The sequence below is a fragment of the Anopheles marshallii genome, chromosome 3, assembly GCF_943734725.1.
Source record: "Anopheles marshallii chromosome 3, idAnoMarsDA_429_01, whole genome shotgun sequence".
Classification (NCBI taxonomy): Eukaryota; Metazoa; Arthropoda; class Insecta; order Diptera; family Culicidae; genus Anopheles; species Anopheles marshallii.
Window position 1 is genome coordinate 78,712,397 of NC_071327.1, and position 19,654 is coordinate 78,732,050.

General features: G+C 41.9%; 2 protein-coding genes across 2 annotated transcripts; both read left to right on the forward strand.

The window, feature by feature from the left end:
* Window positions 1–2,991: 2,991 nt before the first annotated feature.
* LOC128715329 (chymotrypsin-1-like) lies at window positions 2,992–3,744 on the forward strand. The gene has a single exon (XM_053810212.1). It carries the CDS (start codon window positions 2,992–2,994, stop codon window positions 3,742–3,744), a length of 753 nt encoding a protein of 250 aa, XP_053666187.1.
* A 469-nt stretch (window positions 3,745–4,213) lies between these two features.
* LOC128713194 (collagenase-like) lies at window positions 4,214–4,978 on the forward strand. The gene has a single exon (XM_053808055.1). The coding sequence runs from the start codon at window positions 4,214–4,216 to the stop codon at window positions 4,976–4,978; it is 765 nt and encodes a 254-aa protein (XP_053664030.1).
* The last annotated feature ends 14,676 nt before the right edge of the window (window positions 4,979–19,654 follow it).

The following is a 19,654-nucleotide window of genomic DNA, read 5'->3' on the forward strand; positions in this document are numbered from 1 at the left end:
TGCAAACTATGCTCACGTCTAAATTTGGTACGGGCATGGTAGTTGTAATGCCAGTGCGTCTGATTTCCAAACCCCTTTGTGTAAGCGCACAGGGAACAATTTCAATTAGCCTCAATTAATCGATGAAATTCGCACATTCCTGCAGCAAAAAGACATCAAAAGAATCTATTTAAAATGGTTTTCAAATTGATTGTTTACCAGCACACAAGATCTTTCCGGCACCAATCAATGGTAAAACCACAATCAAATCAACGATGGTAAATTTATTGCTATTAAATTAATTGATCCCTGCAAACGATGCAAAAATAAACAATAGAAAGAACATATTAGTGGAATAAAAAACAAAAATGGAATGTTGCGAGCAAAATTTATTTTTAAAGATCAAATTAAACAGATATCTAATTTCCTAAATTAAAACAGAAAACACTAAACATTTATACGGAACAGAACGTAAACAATGAAAGCAATATTTATTTCAATTTTCAAAAATTGCGAGAATATATGATATACTCTCGTCAACATAAAAGCAAAATTCCGAATACTATTTTCAGCTGTAATACTACCGCAAGTACAAAGCAAACCCATCAATAAAATTGAAACGATAAACGCCAACGAACCGAACCCGCTTTTCATGAAACAATCTCGTGAATTGTTTATCATCCTTTACCAAAAACTATAACAGCATCGCTACTACTACGATAACTACAGCCGTTCCGATACCGACGCACATACTGGCATTCTCGCCAACGCATGCATGCCGATGCATCCGTATTAAGATGAATGCTGAATTTCCTAACTCAAATTATTGACTTTATGCAAATATTAGGAGTTCCCAGTTACCGATTGCACGATTCCGGAAATTTATGACGATTCATTTCAAAGTCATTCCCGCTTTTAATGAAAATCCTGTTCTCGCAACGTTTCTAATCTGTGTGTGTGTCAGAATTTCGTTATGTTAAACATATGTCCACCAACCGAGTACAAAAGTTGGTGTTAATGGCTTCAATTGCTCAATTCGACGAAACGGAACTCACTGTGCGCTGCATTGCGTTTTAGATTAATTATGTCATCGCTGGATAGTACCGGGTTCCTGCGAACAGTGCACATTGCCCGATACTGCTCTTGCTTTGGAAAATGAGTCCGCTGCAAACTGCGATGCTTTTCGCAACAAGCAAAACCCTAACGCCAAAACATAAAACCCTCCATCCAGCATCAAACGTATCCCGGAGTCAGTCACCGTAACGAATGTCATTCCTCGGTGGACGAAATTAAACCGTCAAACCGAGAAAAGAGATTCATCCCATCCGGTCTGTGTGTCTGTTGCCCTTGTTTGCCAGCTCAATAATGAAACACATTTCGCTGCTTCATCAATATTTGAAAGAATGTCAAAATTAAATTGGATTTCCGTTTCCGAACAGGCCGAAACGCGCGCGGTTCGCGTTCCGGTTCCCCGGGCGAAAGTATCGCATTTTCTCAATTTCACTACGTATTGGGTAAGTGGGTGAACCTGGGCACGGTCACTGGGGACCTATGAATGGGCACGTGGATAAGGCTGAAGGTAATTCGCCGACACTCCGGAGCTATCTGTTTCACTTTCCGTTTCCCGCCGTTCCGCGTTTGCGCCGCTCCTCGCCCGGACGAGCAGTGAACTGACTGGTTTGATTGGGAAGAAGCAGCAGGATGCGCCGAATTACGGCACAACCGTCCGGACACGCTGTTGATCTGTCGCCAAACAATCCCGGAGGCAGTGCCACTGACAGGAAGCGACCGTATCGCAAAGTACCGAGCAAAGCAACCACCTCCTCCGGATCGTTTCCCACGGCGGCGTAGCGTTCGGATGCCCTTTCACCAGACGGAAGAAGGGATGACCTTCGAACCGGAATTGACTGAAGCAAGAACGATAATAGTGACAAAGCTTGCCTTCACGTTTTGTGGTGGGTTTGGCCGGGCTCCGAAGCAACTCGTCGGTGGGCAATGCTGACGAATTGGTTTTGTTCGATGATATTTCGATTATCTCGACCGCTGCCGGACTTCTCCTGCCTGTGTGCGTACCGGTTTGCTTTGGATCAAGTGTTTCGGCAGATAACGACAAATTAATCCGTGTTTTCAAACGACCCTGCCCGGCGGTGGCATGCTGGTCAGCGCTATTGATTGTGGTGAACAAAATTGTTTTCCTCTCTAGGTGCCTTCTAGCTACACTTCTGTTTTGTTTGGTTCGGATCGTGGAGGATGTGCTTGCAACAATTAGCAGTGTACCAATTGATACTGCACGTTCTTACCCATGTACTTACCATTGTTCCCAATACATTAAAGGCAACGCATATTGAACCACACAGTATCAGTATCTTCATCATCAGCATTTAAAACATTTTGCCATCACGTTAAGCTACCTCAAATTATGGTGTAACCTGCCTTGAAATGTTAAATTTAACTTTAATTTACACATTTACACAACACATCAATGCAATGCAGCAATGCCATCTACCGTTTATAATTGTAACTATTCATACAAAATAAACATCAATCACAGCTAATTAAATTGTCTTTAAATTTAAACATAATGAACCACTTTTGAAACAACCAAATAAATTAGAATTTGATGGTTTGGAGCACATCTGTGAAAAATGCGAATGCCAACCGTACAAATAGTCGTAGATAATTTCATCAAAACCTTGTAAAAACACCTCGGGAAACGCCTTTACATCGACAGTCAGATCAATTATTGATAATTCCAAGCGTATGTAGTGTGAATGGTAGGAAAAAATCAGAATTATAGCGCTATGTACTACTACAATCGAAACATTTATCACAAGAGATCGACACAGAACGTAGCAGAACGAATAGTCAAACCGTTACCAAGTAACCACCGGAGCAATTATAATTTGTTGTTGTTAGCTGCATACACTCGATCTTTCACAATGCCTACTAAATTGCCGGTACATTGTCGGTACTATAAAATGCCACCGAACAATTCTCATGGCTTAGTTCAAGATGAAGGTTTCTTTGGTGTTCCTTTCGCTAGTTTGCATCTATTACTCCCGGTCCGCACAGGCACAGTTGCGTCACATCGGTGGAAAAGATGTATCCATTAATACCTACCCGTTTATGGCAGCCATTTCATACGCGTACAATCACGTCGGAAATGGTGCTATCATTGATACGAGATGGATATTAACGTCCGCCAGTGCCGTCTACTTTTTAGAGGAAAGTCTCTACTATGTGCAGGTCGGTACGAGCCAATTCCTCGACAATGGCTATTGGTACGAGGTGAACCACATCCACAAACATCCCGAGTTCATCGGTTGGGACTACAATATCGCACTGATACATCTGAAGGGAAATATCAAGTACAATAACATGGTGCAGCCAATCAATCTGCCCGTCACGGACGCAGATGCGGTCAAAGCGCAGATGCTTTCTTTCGGCCTAAATGAGCATGCTACGCACCGGCTGCGCGAGGCCGACTACATGCTCACCGCAGATGATGCGTGCGTTAATTTCCTCGGCTATTATTTGGCGAAGGATATGATAAAAGACAAACAGGGTTACTGTGTGTTCCCGATACCCGGCGCACAACAAGGACAGTTTTACAGCGATGCGGGCGCTCCCTTGATCGCGGACGGTCAACTGTTTGGGTTGTTTGCGTTTGCTGAGCACGAAGGAGGCATAAATCAAGGATCCGTTGCGACACGCGTTTTCAAATTTACGAGCTGGATTCAGGAAAAAATTATCAAAATTGGATAAGTGTGCTTGATATATCAGTCAGGCATTTGAGACGCGTTTTTTTGTTGCAAATCACACATAGAGCAATAAAACAAGTACTAGAACAATACCTGAGGCATACTAGAATCACTTGCAATGACCACAAAATTCACACATAAGTTTCTTTTTGGACGTTATGATTATAATCGTTGCGCTTTAATTCCATCATGCGAAAGATGGGTGACATATGACGTAGTAGAGTTGTTACATTTTTAATGCAAAGCAGTTTGAACCTTTGCTGCTGGAAAATGAAAAAAAATATTCGTACATCATCAGATGTGGTTGGTGGATCCAAAGCAGGGAACTAAATACATTATTCTCATTTCACTGCGATCAAGCGGAACTAATAAGTCTATTTACAAATCAAGCTCAGTCTTTCTGACGCCAGTATCAAAAATATTAAAGGCCGTACAATCAATATAACTCTTTAGTTCCCAACAGTTGCTGGAAAATGAAACTCTTACTGACAGTTATAGCTGTTTGCTGTGTAACCATCGTCCAGCCCCTAACACGTCAAGTCGGTGGGAAGGACGTGTCAGTTCGGCAGTACCCATTTATGGCCGCCATTGCATACGCACGCCAACTCATAGGAAACGGTGCCATCATTACGCCAAAATGGATATTAACCTCGGCCAGTGCCGTCTATCTATCCCCGCCCAGTGAATACAACATTGTGCTGGGTGCGACCGATTTCTATGGCCATGCCAAGTGGTTTGAAGTGTGGAACATCTTCAAACATCCGGAGTTTGTTGGATGGGATAATAACATCGCCATGGTGCTGATACGTGGTCATGTACAGTACAGTGACACCATACAACCAATCGACATCGGCATGCTCTGGCCGGAAACTATCGAAGTGACGATGTTGTCGTACGGCAGGAATGAAGACGATACGACGCATCTGCGCGGTGCAACGTACACCCTGATCTCGGACAACATCGAATGTGTTAGTCTGCTGAAGGAGTATATGGCGAAGGAAATAATATGGCAACAGCATGGTTTCTGTTTGATACCTCCACCCGGTACCCAGCAGGGACAATGGTTCAACGATGCAGGTGCACCAATAGTGGCACACGGTAAGCTGTACGCCGTGTTTGCCTTTACTGAGCATGAGGGGGGAGTTAATGAGGGATCGGTCGCTATGCGAGTGGCCAGCTATCTGGGTTTTATTCAATCGGTCATGTTTCGGAATATTTCAGGCTTAATAAATAATTAGAAACATTTCTCATGTTATAATAAGGCACCTGAATTGATGATGAAGTTTCTGTCAGCTCCATTGAGAAGAGGTTTCTTATACGATAAAGTCAAAGGAAAGAAAGTGTTCTATGCACAAGAACTTTCCTCTGCTTGTACTTGTCTTGGATTATGCAAAACCCGAGTGGTCATTCTTTGAGGATTGTCTATTCTTGAGCGCTCCGGGAGTCTCTCCAGAGTCGTCTAAAATCGTGAGTAGCAGATTAATGCTTCAATTTTGCCCAGAATTAAAACATCTTTAAGAAATGTTTTATTAACATATTAAGCTCTCAATGCTGAACCGATTTCCACACTCAGTTGATTGTCATAAATAAATTGTTTTTGAGCTGCCTTCGAAGATATAGCAACTCCACAGCACGTGGTTTAAAGCAATAACATGCATGGCTTAAACTTATAAACATTTTGCTGCATCATCTCACTTGCCTTCGTGAGCCGTGGTGATAGATCGTGACATCAGAAAAGCTCTGTGAAGGGAATTAAAATGCATGACTTGTATTAACGAAGCCCGTTAATGAGCCACTCTAGAACAATCGTATGCACTCTTCAAAGCAGCTTTCCTCCGGCCATTATCAACTAGCATCAGTGAGCTTGAATAATTATATCAACCGGTTTATGTGAATATCGTTCTACTAACACTAACAATTCTCCTTCCATGCCATATAGCACGGCACTCTACTTCAGTGTACCGTATAATACGAGCGAGTGCTGTGCGAAGAAAGCAATTTACGTTTCAAAGTTCTTCCGGTGTGCCTGGTCGGAATTTTTTCTAACGCTTCAGAACCGGATGTGAGGAAATTAGAGCACTTACACGTAATGTACCTGCGCGTACTGCTGTACATTTTGTTCCGTACTATGACTAGCGGGATACGTACATGTAAATGCTTCCATGTGGCCCAGTAACCTTAGCCCAGGCTATTCACCACCGTATTTAGAGCCCGATGAAAAGATAACATGGTGGAGAATATTTATTGCTTATTAAATGTCAACAGATTATCCACGGCAGTCGGCGTGGGGGTTGTGTGCAACTATACTTGGATTTTTTCCCTTCATCGGGTGTCGTTAACTACCTAGCAGAAAAAAGCCAATTCTTAACTATAGTTACCCATTAATGTGGTATAGATTGCATTATTCAGAAATATGCCCAAAATTGAAACATTAATCATCTAAATTGCATTATTCTAATCATAATTCATTTTGGCTTCCAAAACATAGCTTCCACTTTAAGTTCTTTAATTATGGAGAGTGCGCCTTTCTCATCAATATTTGTTAGACAATTAAAGCTTAAAAGCTGCTGCAATGCTATATATTGTTCCCTAACAATACTTTACAGGTATTATTATTGTGTTGCCTTTGAACTATAAATCAAAGCCTACTATCATTGTTGACGATTGCAGCGCATTTTCTATAGCTTCGCTAAACGATTCCAATGAAACGTCCTTTGTGTCGTTATGAAACGCTAACTAATCTACAGTAAGCGCATAAATTGTTCATAAATAAAAATCTGTCAGAATTTGTTGACTATTACAGAGCATAAAGATCAATGGAAGCATATTTTTAATTATTCTCAGGATGAACAAAACAATACACGGAATCAAAGCGGAACATGTATGTAAACGTGATAGTTTTATCCTTTCGCGATCATACATCATCCCGTACAGCTCTATACATTTAGTTGATGAATAGAGATTCATTCGCTCCCTACAGCACTGTATCTGCAACCATTTTGCAACAGTGCTGCATCACAAACCGACATGCACGATTGCACTTTTTGTTCTCGCTGTCGATTAATAAAGCTGACAAATTGTGAGTGAGCTGACATATGCTACCGCAAACCATTTGTCGTTTTCAGTCGTATAGATTTTTCGTTCTTCTCGCTGTTCATGTCGAAAAGCACCATATGTTTGCGATTTGTGAGCAGCTCTTTGTTTACATGATCATTTATTAGAAGGTACTGATTAAAACCTCTTTCGCGTATGCTATAAGAGAGTTCGTTTGCAATTGGATCTATTTTATGAAAGAAATCATTTGAAAATAACTGCTGCAATGAAATATTGGCGGAATTTGATAGAGGACATAAAAAGATGTTTCAAGAGCTAAGAGATGTATTAGTAACAAACTGAAGTTTGTTGTAGGGTCTGTGTTTTCATTGCTGGAAAAGGAATGGCCATCGACAAACTGTACATGTTATTTCAGTTCAATCATTTTGAACGCTGAATTGGACACTGCACAATAATATGCCATCAATTATTTTTAGCTAAGAAACTGCATTTTAAATCAAACATTTCTAATGCTGCTAGTAATTTAATGAAGCAGAACATACCTAATATAGTAAATATACACGATAACATGTATGTACAACAATATTACCCATTACTAAAGCGAACATAATCAAAGGCAATCGACGGAAAATTAATTATTACGCTTCAACGGCTTCAACCTGGAGGGTTCCACGGAGAACAGCGTGTAACGAGTCGTTGAACATTCACAGTATCTACCGAACAACGGCCCTAACAACAATATTGCACTAGTCCAAATGAACATTTTTTTCCAAGAAACTTAGATCCCCCCATCGGTCAATCTTGGTAATAATGATGTACCGTAAGCGTGCAACGATTTAACAAGCTTGCAACAGACGTCGAACCAGAAGATCGTTCAAGACGGTCCAGCTTATTGCGTGCCGCTCGAGTCAGCATATTCGATAGGACCGGCTAATTTGGGTGCACCGACCATGTCTATGAATTTCCTGGATTCCACCAAAAACATTTCTGATTGTCCATCCCACTTGTTGCCTCAAAACATCGTTAACCAGATTAATACTCTCATCTAGATTAGTTCTCCAAGGTTGATTTGATTTAGTGGTAATCTTAAGATCACGTTTAAGATTGACCTTCTTCAGTTTTCAATTGTGATGTATCATGTAATTCCACGCCCAATTTTGGTCAAACATATCCACTCAATCAGCTTAGACTTTCATTTCAACGCCCTTAATGTCAACCCGTCACCAAAATGCCCAGCATAAGTATGTTTTCTTTGCCAGAAAAAAACCAATATGCTCCATTCTACATCGCTACATCCTAAAGCAACAAGAATATATCGTGAACGCAGTGTTCGGATGTCTACCCCATTCCACTCTACCGGCATTACTCGATGTGTGTCCTGGAACTAAGACCACCGTGACCTACAATGCTGAACTTATCCTGCTAACCTATTTATGCGTTCATACAACCCAACCACTGTTAACAAAAAGGAAACGAGCACAAATGATTGTATTCCGGTTTGGAAGCTAAATAATTGTTGACATGAAAACGCAACACCACGGTTCGGGTTACATTGAGGATATATCAAATTAAAGTCGCATATGAACGGACGAACCAGAATGCGTGTAGATATTACATCCTTAGCATAATTATCCGGGAAAGTCTTTTACCTTGCGTGCCGTCAGAAACAGTATCGCATCACAAATACGTTTGTTTCATTTACTTAATAGCTAACCTTTAACGTGTGCTTGACGGGGTGAACAACCAACTACTTCAAAACTTCTAGCATCTCCCATTTCTAATAAACCGGTAACAATAAACGAAAAGTTTTCACCTGCTTATCGGCGTACTTGTTCCGTCCAAGCTCAAGTATTTTTGCATAAAAGTTTCTGCGAAGAAGCATTTCCAAAACGTCTTACAGTATCCAAAAGTTAGCGCTCAATGTTCGTACACCATTGCTGGTACGAGCTTTCAACTCGTATTATCTTCACGTACGAAAACTTGCCTTTGCATATTTGAAACTAATCAATTACGGTCGGTCAACCTTTGGGGGTATGGACAATATTAGGCCAATAGCCTTCAGCTTATCCTTTCAGTGATGAAGAAGTTTGAAACAGATGGAAAACACAAAACCGGAAAATCAAAGAACGACAGGTTTCAATCAAACGTACGTTTCTCACCCGAATGAGTAACATTGCCAACAAACCACTGTGCTGACATCGTGTTCATCACTGTCAATCTGTGCTGCTGGAAGCTCACAACTTTCCCGTAGAAAGATGATAAGCAAGTTTCGTGACCTTATTCAGTTGATGTCACGGGAAATAGCACTGAAGGAGATCGCTGACCGAACCCATACACTCGTCAACGTTAGCCAACAGTAAGAACGATGCTAAACTAATTGGTTAAAATACTTAGCCGATGTTTAACACAAAATATCCGACAAAGTCCGAATGTTTCACTTACACGTAACGAGTGTAAGTGGAAAAATACTGTACATAATTATTAATTTTTAATGCGACCCAGCACATTACCCAATTCTACTGGTACGTGTTTAAATCCTTGGTAAAGTACATAAAAGCACCCCACAAAAGGAGGGCAAAACCGTCATTTTTGGAGGGCAGAATAATAATCCCCGACAGTAAATCCACACCAAACATACACACACACACAAAGCATGGTCTTGTACGGCGAAATAATTTGACACCATTTCGTATTGTTCGTTTGGAGTTCACTTTTATTGCCACTGTATTTTATCCGGCCTCAATGGAGATAATGGAGGCATAAAATTGATAACAAAACGATAACATTAATAACCCTCGACGGTTTGTTGGTGGCTCGAGCAGGCGAAGAAAAAAAAACATAACAACAATAACAAGAGGGCGCATTAGCCGCAACAGGACACAGTTGACACCAGCGTTGAATAGAAACGTCCGAGTGCCGGAGTGTAAACCGCAGCACACACACACACACATAATATAGCTCCACATCATAAGAACACGAATCATGGACCTCTCACGATGGTCATGAAAGCTGGTGAATCAGTTATTAAAATCTTGTTAACATGGTTATTTATTAGCACCAGTCGTAAAAAAGAGCGTACCGCACCGACGGTTACGATTTGTTGCCTAAATCTTTAAGCTAACGCCGCAAGAGCGATCGGATGTTGTTTTCCGTATGCTTGACCGACAACTGTAACGACCGAAGGATTGTCGAGCATCAGGTTATCTACACCGTATGGGTGGAAAATGACATCCGTTGTTGGTGCTCAGGATCAATGGACATTTTTTTTACGCTTCGCTTCCCCCATTACACACCACCACACCGTACCGTGACCATGAGCACGTGTAAGGCACAAATACGGCACAACTTACCCTCCCGAAAAACCCCTCCCAGTGCCTCCCTCCCCTATCCTATCGATCAGAAACACACAGCATTATGTGTTCGCATCTCGCCTCCCGGCGCCTAAATGTAGATACTAAATAAATGTCAATAAAATTGATAAAGCAACTGACTTGAAGTTTCGCATGTTGTGCAACACCCATATGCTGCCCCTTACGGTTGATCTCTTCCCGTAGCGCAATTGGTAATGGCCAATCGGTGAACGAGGATTTAGCGTCCAGTGCCAGACGGGAGACGGGCACAATGGGCCCCGTTGTACAGCTTGCCGGTCATACCTACCATGTACGGACCGGTGCCGGTGCTTCTGGCTTCGTTCGACGGTACTTTGGTTTTCTCTATTGTGCCGCATTGCTTACCGATGGCGAGTAAAACTTTATCTTTCCGTCGAGGTAACCGACAGCACCGGTAGACGCTTGTCTCATAGGAAGGTTGTGATCGGTGTTTTCATAGCAGAAGCATACGATCCATTTAATATGCAATATTTTGTGCTTTTCTTCCCGAGACCGTACGATGCTCACCGTATGCATGGAGCTTATTTGCAATTGCTTTATTAGTGCGGGAAACTTAATTCTTATTCTTGTTTTTTTTTTTTTTGCAATTTAATTCACTGTTGCGGTTAAACACAATTTTGTGATAATTACTACACCGATATTGTGCTACGAATTGCATACTTTTAGGCAAATCGTTCCGTTAAAGTGTAAACAGGCGCACAATTTTAATAAAATTATTAAACATCCCAACTATACCTGGCTAGCTAGCGAAAGCAATGTCTTTTCGTGACCATACATCGGATCTATTATTCAAAATTCCATCCCAAAGTCTTAAACGCTTCCTGGATTTTTGGGAACGCAATCTTTATAAGAATTCCAGTACTTCGAAAAATTCCTTACCATTCCGAGAAAATCTAATATTAGAAAACATAGCTGACGTGCTAGTCCAATCTCGTTTGTGTTCCAAAACTTTCGTTATGATTTCATTCAAATTCTTCATTTTTTCTTCCTTATTTTTTTGGGAATATGTCGTCCCGAAACTGCTGTCCATCAGAAGTACAAGAAAAGAACCAAACTCAAAGCATATCCAGGGCTACCGTACTAAAGACCTCGTCTTTGCTGGATGTCCACCGAGAATGGTGACAGACGGAACCTATTTTGCCATTGGCTCCCGGCAATAAACTCCATTATCCTTATCGGTACCGAGACGTAAGCGAAATATCCTACGTGCTGCTTGAACGGGAACAGACATGCATGCATACGGGACAAATTCTCTACACTGCACAGTTCAGGCACCTTTTCCGTGTCAAAAAAGCAGGAAAAAAATAAGCCCACAATCAAAGATCCGGAGCTAGCCATTCATGTATCTGTTTCTGGCGTGAATAGCAAGCAAGCTACCCCAAGTTACGTTTGGCGTACTTGCTCAACTTCATCTGCATTGTTCCGTTTTGTCAGACTGAAAAACCGATGACAATATCGTCACCTCACAGTAGAGCACACAAACAAAAAATGGCTTTAAACCTTCTTACCACATGGACGAATTCGGAGCAAATCTTCAAACGAGTCGGAAAATCATGGCTCTCGTTCATCATCATCATTCGTGTTCTGATTTGGTTTGCAGGACACAGCTTTCCACGGATGTTTTGAAGCTCTTTAGAATACTTTTTTCTTCCCCTTTTTTCCCATCGTTCAAAAAACACGGCGACTAAAGGTGGAAAATCCTTCTTTTTCCGAAAATCCGTGTACGTGACACGTCAAATGTCAGACGCTGCATCGTTTTTGCTATGCATTCGGTTTCATTCCATTCAGGCCAAAATCAAAAGCATGTCAGCCGGAAGGCAAATTCAATAGTTATGTTTTTCAAAAACACCGAAATCCATAGCTCCGTGCACGGTCGATGGTGACCGGTCGGACAGTATATGACATTTACGGTGCACCATTGAACCTTAAACCTAGCTACCGTAATACTCAGAAATATGCAGACTAAACTTTAAAGTAAATTCCAGCAACAGACATCTTTAAGGCAAGAATGGTTGTTAGCAACACACTTTTATGTGACTATGAAGCTATCACAAAGCTATGTTTAACAGTTTATTACTTTGTTCAAGAACTGAGATTTTCGTATTGCGTCCAGAAATTATAGTAAATTTATAACAAATATTACATCTGCGTAATATTCTTAGGTGATTATATATAGTAACCTAATCATATAATGCAGCTTAATGTATATGAATAACCACCATGTTGCCAGGACACTACCAACACCACATCAATATTTTACTGCATTACACATATACAACACCAAACAAACAGCAAAATATTGATGCGAATTCTGATGTCTATTACCAAAAAGGCATTAAAATCATGAAATGTTTATTCTCCTACTTGGAACACCACATTTTCCGCACGAAAGTTTTCCGTGGGTTAACCATTAGGTGTACCAAGCCGATCGAACGGCCGAAAAGCCCTGCCTTTTCCAGGAAAAGATTTTCGTTCCAAGAACCGAAGTGCCGCAATCGATTGCAGGCGTTTTACGGTAAATGTACACCGGGGAGCTGTATTGGTAAAATAAATAATGCATTACTTAATTATTTTCGGCCCAAAAACACGCTCCACAGACAACAGCGGTACGATACTGCCAAACTTCAGCCAACAAAACAGCCGCCAGCCAATAGCCAATCTGTGTCCGGTCCTGACCTAGCCACAACCAGGGTGAATATTTCACTGCTCCTTTTCACCTCCACCACCGTCATACACATGGTTTTGTGTTGGCACAAGTTTGGATGTTTCACGGGAGGGTATGGATATTTCAACACCACCTTGGTACGGCAAACGGGACGGTACCATTGATGCCCTGGAACCGAGTCTTTTGCAATCATCAAACGAACTCTCCGATAAGGAGTCTCGATGGAACGATTTTGTTTTCGGCGTATTTTCCCATCAAAAACCGTCACTTGTTGGGTGGAAAACTAATATCGATCGATTGGGGATGAGCGCGCTTTATTGTATCATTTCCCGGAACTTACTGAGAGTGATAATTTTTCGTCGGTTATGATTTGCACACGATTTCGATAACAATTTTCGGGAACCGTAAATCCAATCATTTAAGGAATGAAATGAAACGTTTGTGATACATTCCGGACATGATGTTTAGGTAGACGATGAGAATTGACAGCTCCAGCTGATCGTTTACTTCCACCTAAGCGCCTAGTAGGTATGCAATTTGCTTAACAATCAAGAACATTTACACCTTTCTTGACCGTTTTCCGCTGTAGGGTAACGCAAACATTAACAGGCTCATTAACGTACGCATATTAAAATACTGGAAAGAATAAAAAACAACAGAATCCAAGGCTAAAACATACAACGAAACATCACACCATTAATGTCATTCCCACGCGGTCCTTTATTTGCTCGAACAGGTCTCCCTGTGCCAGCACATCCCTTCGTTCGTGTGTCTGCTCATTTGCAGAAAATAATTATTAAAATACAACACATTCAAATCACGCTCGACGGGCGAGGAATTCGCCGAGATTCGAATCGAAACCGTCCTACCGTTCGCACAATACTTTCCTCCGCTTTTGCACCGCTTCAAATTGACTCGTGCTTCGGTGTACGCTGATTTAAGAGATTTTTGTGACGGCGTTCGGGTTTACCGTGTTCTCTCGGTTCGGTTGAAGCTTGCGAATGATGGGTCTGGTTCCTGTACAGTTCACTCAACCGTTTTCGAGCATATTCACCGTGAAACGACAGCATCCACAAACGAACGTAAATAGTGCCGGACTCTGGTCCTTTCACCCGGTTTCCGTTTTCCCCATCGCGTACCCAAGCCGCTCCAAAACTGAAATGTTTGATTGCATTCGAAACCATTATCGTGGTGCAAATAATTGAAATAGTAACTCAGCGGGACACCGATGCAAACAGCATAAAATGGCGCACTGGTTGTCGCCGGACACAAACGTAGGGAATAATTTCCTCTTCACTCTGGTGGAAAAATGATACCCAAGCTCGGGGAACAATACGCACAAACGAAACTTTCACGCCGTACTAAACGCAATGAGCGAGCTGATTCCTACGCACCCTGCCCACCGTACCCGGTCTGGCACTGTGTTACTTCTCCATCCAGCGACATTTTCTACCACCGATTAATACTACGGAATGTTTTTCGCCGTCGTGATGAAAGCGAGTGTCTGATTTGTTGTTTTCTGCCCGGAAATGGAGCGATATAGCAATTTCTTCTGAAATCTCTATTTTAATTATCACAGGAACGCCAGTCTCCGGGAGTGCCTATTGTTTTTGGCGTAAATAATGTTGTCGAATAAAGTTGTGGAGGCTTTATCTAACGAATGTGCTGATGCTGGATATACATTTTACTATCCCCTCACTAAAACATTAGCATGTTCAGAATTCTTTTGAATATGATTTGTTAGATTAAGTAAGACTTATTAATTCAAAAGAATAGCATCGGAACATACAATCACTAGTGACAGGTGTTTTCAAACAGTATTGCAATAGACGACATTGAAGAATACATCAAGGCTCGACAAACTAAGTCTCCAAAAATAGTGCGATCTTCTCTACTGCTGCGATCAAGTAGAATGGGGTAAAGAACTTTTTGTATAAATTTAAGCTTAATATCAATCATTAAACACCAGGCAATAGTCAGCTATTGCGTTGTTTAATACAACAAACCTTCAAAACAGCAGCTATCACCCGGAAGACAGTACTGGGCCTCTCTCTTTTTGTCTCGCGTGTGCCAATCCAAACCTTCATCCCAAGAGAGACACGTACCACAGCTACGCCGGACGAAAGAAACGTGGATAATTTCACCGCCAATAACTCAAGGCGCATTATCGTCCATTTTGTTAACATGACCCATTATGATGCGCCTCACGTGCTCGTAACCATTGTGCCCGGAAGTTGTCGATGGAAAATTAGATTAGTACTAATAATTGTGCACCAACACACACACACACACAAACACACAGACGGTCGCAGCATAGTTGCAGGATGTGTCGATACGTTCACTCGTACCGTGACGTAATGGACGATATGCGAATGCATCCCATTGTTTCCATCAATTGTCGTTTGATCGACGATAGCGAAACACTCTAATTGTTCCCGAACCAACGATTAGGGTGATGTGACTCGAATGCACTCCCCAGAGGCTGGCGGGCTGTCCGATCGCTAGACACAATCCAGCTGCCATTCCCGGTGCAATCCCCATCGAACCGTGGGGATGCGATAATGTGTGTCATTGCTTTGATTTGATTAACAACCGAAACTTCCGAAAGGATGTTGGCAGAACAGGGCAGAACGATTGGCGAATGCCTCAAGATAGGACGAATTGTTTTTGGTGGCTTGCAAATTTATCACGCACGGATTAGCAGCCGTACGTACACGTACTTCACAGTCAATTGTTTGCACGGTGTTCATCAACCATGAATTTGATCTGATACTATAATGGTTTATAGCGGCCGGGTTAACTATCGGGAAACATTCAAAAGGATCGCACATAGGACCACGGCGCACGGCAGTAAACTATCATGCAAATGTCTGTGTTAAAGCAGGTTTCAACAGCCTCAAGATTACAGCCAGACCAGCATGATTTGTTGATATGATTGCCTATCCATTGTGGTATTTATCTAAGCGCAACCGGGGGTCATTTCATTCGCTCGATTATTGAATCATTCATCAGAAGTGTAGTTAATGTAATGGGCCGCACACCCTGAATCATATGTGTACTTTAACAATGAAATATTTCATTGGAAATCTTTAGAGACTATCAATAATTTAACCATTGTGCCATATCTATACTAAAACAATGAGAAATGAAAGCCAACAAATCTTTGGCTTCTTACAGGATAATCGAGAGCGGAGGACGCACCCGGAACGCTCATGCATACGATTATTATTTATTTATTTTATATTTCATCAAGAATGGACAGTCTGTATTGTTCAGAGCTATTGTCTAATCATAACTTAATACACTTCACATCAGTTTGAAGATGTTTCTTGTTTCTGTAATGATAAGAAGTACTTTTATCGAAGAACGTATCTTGGACCCACAAATCGGGAATAGAATAGTCTCGTTCAGTACTCAACTTTAATAATCTAGTTTATATCCTTTATATGCATGGCGTGAGATCTTACAGTTTTTAGTCGATAGAATCTAGACTGAACATCACCACAAGACTATGTGGATCTCTGTTGTTAGACTTATTCCAAGAACAATATTTAAGTGTTTTTTTTTAATTGTACATCAGATTCGATTGAATAATTATACTATCGAATGCATGTTCTCAATGCACCTCAATGACATGAAGTCCGTGAAGTTTGGATTAGCAATGCTCCAATGTTCTCCACTCATGGTAAGCTTCCTTGATACATTCGATCACACAAATCCTCTCAGGACAGACTGTACAACCTCTACTACCAGCACTAAGTAAAACTAAAACTACATTCCCACACGATTTACTCGCACTGGTTTGTTCCATTTCTTTCCTGTACTTGCATCACAGCAAATGCAGAGCACCCCATAAAATTAATGAGAAATCATAGCGCTGCGTACATCGTACGTTCGCATGCGAAGAACTGTTTTCCGAACAACAAACGCCACCTGGTATGGTGGGGGTGGTTGTTTTATGGAATTTCCCACGCACCAAAGCAAATCACACTCCAAGAACTACGCGCACAATCGCCAGTTTCCGCCAGTGAAACGTGCGTTAACCGGCACCGGTGTTGTTCGTGCACCGCCATATCGCGCCACCCGTTTTTGTGCCACCGCCAGCACCTGACAAGAATGGCTCATTTATTCCGAGCGAATGAATTAAAAAAGTTAACTTAATTATCGCCTCCTTCCTGGGAGGGTTGGAGAACCGAAACAAAACCCCAAATAACCCACTTACTCCGGAACAGGCAAATAAGGCACGAGCAGTTAGTTTCGGATAGGTTCCCGCCCGCCCATTGACCGGATCCTGGCCCTTGGTTGCCGTTCGGAATGGTTTATTTTCCGAGGAACTAGAACTCCACCCGGGCCAACTCGCAACCTACAACCCATTTACGCACAACCACACAGGGTTGCACGACAAAGCAGGAAGCGTGCTCGGTCAGCTCAAATGAGCAAGCAAAATATTTTATGAGCACATTCTCGGGTTAAATAATATCATAATTAAAGTTAAATAATATTCATATATTTCACTTGCCACACCAGCTCCACGGTACGGTGTTCGGTAGGGAGTGGGCGGCTGGCTTGGAAGGATTCTCCTATCTTTCCGGGTTTTTGTTTTTTTGACCTTCGTGGAAAATGGCATTTACGTGAGATTTACGCACTAGCGAGCAAGAGAAACGCCAACTGGTACTGGAATTCGCGGAATGTTTGACCGATTCTTCCGCATCATTGTTGGGTAAGCGAGAAAGTAATGGCGATTAGCAGTAAGTGGAAACGACATTCATTTGTTTTAATGTTTTAATAAAATAAAACACTGCTTGTCTCAATATGTGTGGAGTAATTATTGCTAAATTTCCAAAATTCCTACACTCATCAACCATGCGCAATACTTTTCGCAACACCCAGCGTAACATGTGCCCTAGAAAAAGCATGCCCGCTCTGGGCCAATTGTACTCGCGAGAGAACTCCCGTTGCTTTCCCGTCCCAACTAGACGCGACGTACGCGTACGTACATACAAGCAAGCTGAAGGAACAAACATTTCCCTTCGGATGTTGATCCGGAGCGCCATCGGACTCCAGCCAAAAGGTCCATGCACTTGGCGTACCGTAGCGATGAAAAGCATTTCACTTAATTGCATTTTCTATTATTTCCCGACAAACTTTTGTAACTTCCACACGCTAGCCGGAGTTTCTTCCCGTCCCAACGGGAATGGGCTGGCCTAACCAAACCCTTCGCCTTGCTTACAAGGAACGTCCGCGCGGCCCCAAGCGAATGGAACGGGGGGTTCCCTGAACTTGGGCCAGAATTTATGTTGCCTATTAAGATATGCAAATGTACGCGACAACGACTATCGCCCGTAGAACTTTGTTCGCGCTCCCACAATTCTGCCTGTGGGCCAAGCTGCCATTCCTGGTTCTTCACTTCACCCTTCTAGGCACGGGTGAAAGAACGTGCGAAAGACACACGTACACCCAATGGAAACGAAGGCAAACCGGGAACCGCGTGAACAGCACCGAAAAAGTTTCGTAAGTTGTGACCGAAAAAACTCAAGAGCACGATCGTACTGGCTTTCGCTTTTCTTCTGCTGGCCGGCTTTTCGTGCTTCCGAAGCATAAATGACACAGTATCAGCCGAAATCACAACCAAAGTGGAAAATTTGTTGAGGAATTGCGCTCCCTGTGTGGTTAGCGAATGCATTAAAGGATCGCCCCTTTTGCGCTGAGTGATTATGAAGTTGCTGATGAACGGAAAGTGCAAGGTAGCAGGTTCTCTGCTTGGTGAATGTTTTAGCCCACAGCCGATGTAAACGGGTGGTTTGTTGCTTGGTTGAAGAAACAATTGAAAATAATGTCTTTAAGGGCTTACTAACTATCCTTGTTGCAGTCATATCATCTCTCATTAAGAACAGAAACTCTCTGTCCGCTTTTAACTCTTTAACACTAGAACGACAGGACCAGTCATTTGCGCTGGTTCGCTTAACTTTAACCACATTATTTTTTTGAGTTTATTCAATCATACCGTTGATAGTGTATGATATTACCCTGTCTGTATTGTGTCTCGTATTTATATTCTGGCGGATGATACTTATAAACGGCTTATATATTAGACATTTGGAAACATCCTAAAACTATGCAACCTGCAATACACAATTTGAAAAAGTCTAAGTTGTTAGTTTGACAAAGGAGATTAATAAACTGATTCACTCTTATATCATGTTCTGCCACACCCAAATATTCAATATCAACTATCTATACAGTTCAATTCCCTAATGATTGTAAATAAAATAATTGTACAGCATAATTATGTTGGTTAATAATTCTTAAAAATTCGTGCATTAAGTTTGCAAAAACAAAATCCCTAAATTGGGCTAATGTTCAATAGACAGCTTGTATAGCCGCAACAAACTTAACCTCCCCCAAGTGCACATTGCTCGTAACAATGTAAAGCTCCAACGGCCATCAACAGCACCAATCAGTCTAATTTGTGCTCAAACGCAAAAACGCATACTGTTGGGTGGAAATAAACTTACAACCAATCTGCCACAACCAGCATTGCACGTCCGAGTATTGTGCATACTTTGTAACTCACTCACCAATCTCTCCTCTCTTTCTCTCTCTCACACAAGCCATTCGTGTAGCAAAATCCATAAAAACCAATGTTGTGCATCTAATCGGTAACCGTAATTGAATTGAAATTTACACATGCTCCGCTGGTAGGTGACTGCCGGGGCTGGGGCTCATTTCACACACCGATGACGATTACTTCATGCCGTAATCGTTGCAAAATCTAATAATCCATCGACGACGATCCAGTGCGGCCG

Excerpts from the sequence above, each read along its gene's own strand:
- LOC128715329 (XM_053810212.1), top strand. The coding sequence starts at position 2,992 with ATGAAGGTTTCTTTGGTGTTCCTTTCGCTAGTTTGCATCTATTACTCC.
- LOC128713194 (XM_053808055.1), top strand. The coding sequence starts at position 4,214 with ATGAAACTCTTACTGACAGTTATAGCTGTTTGCTGTGTAACCATCGTC.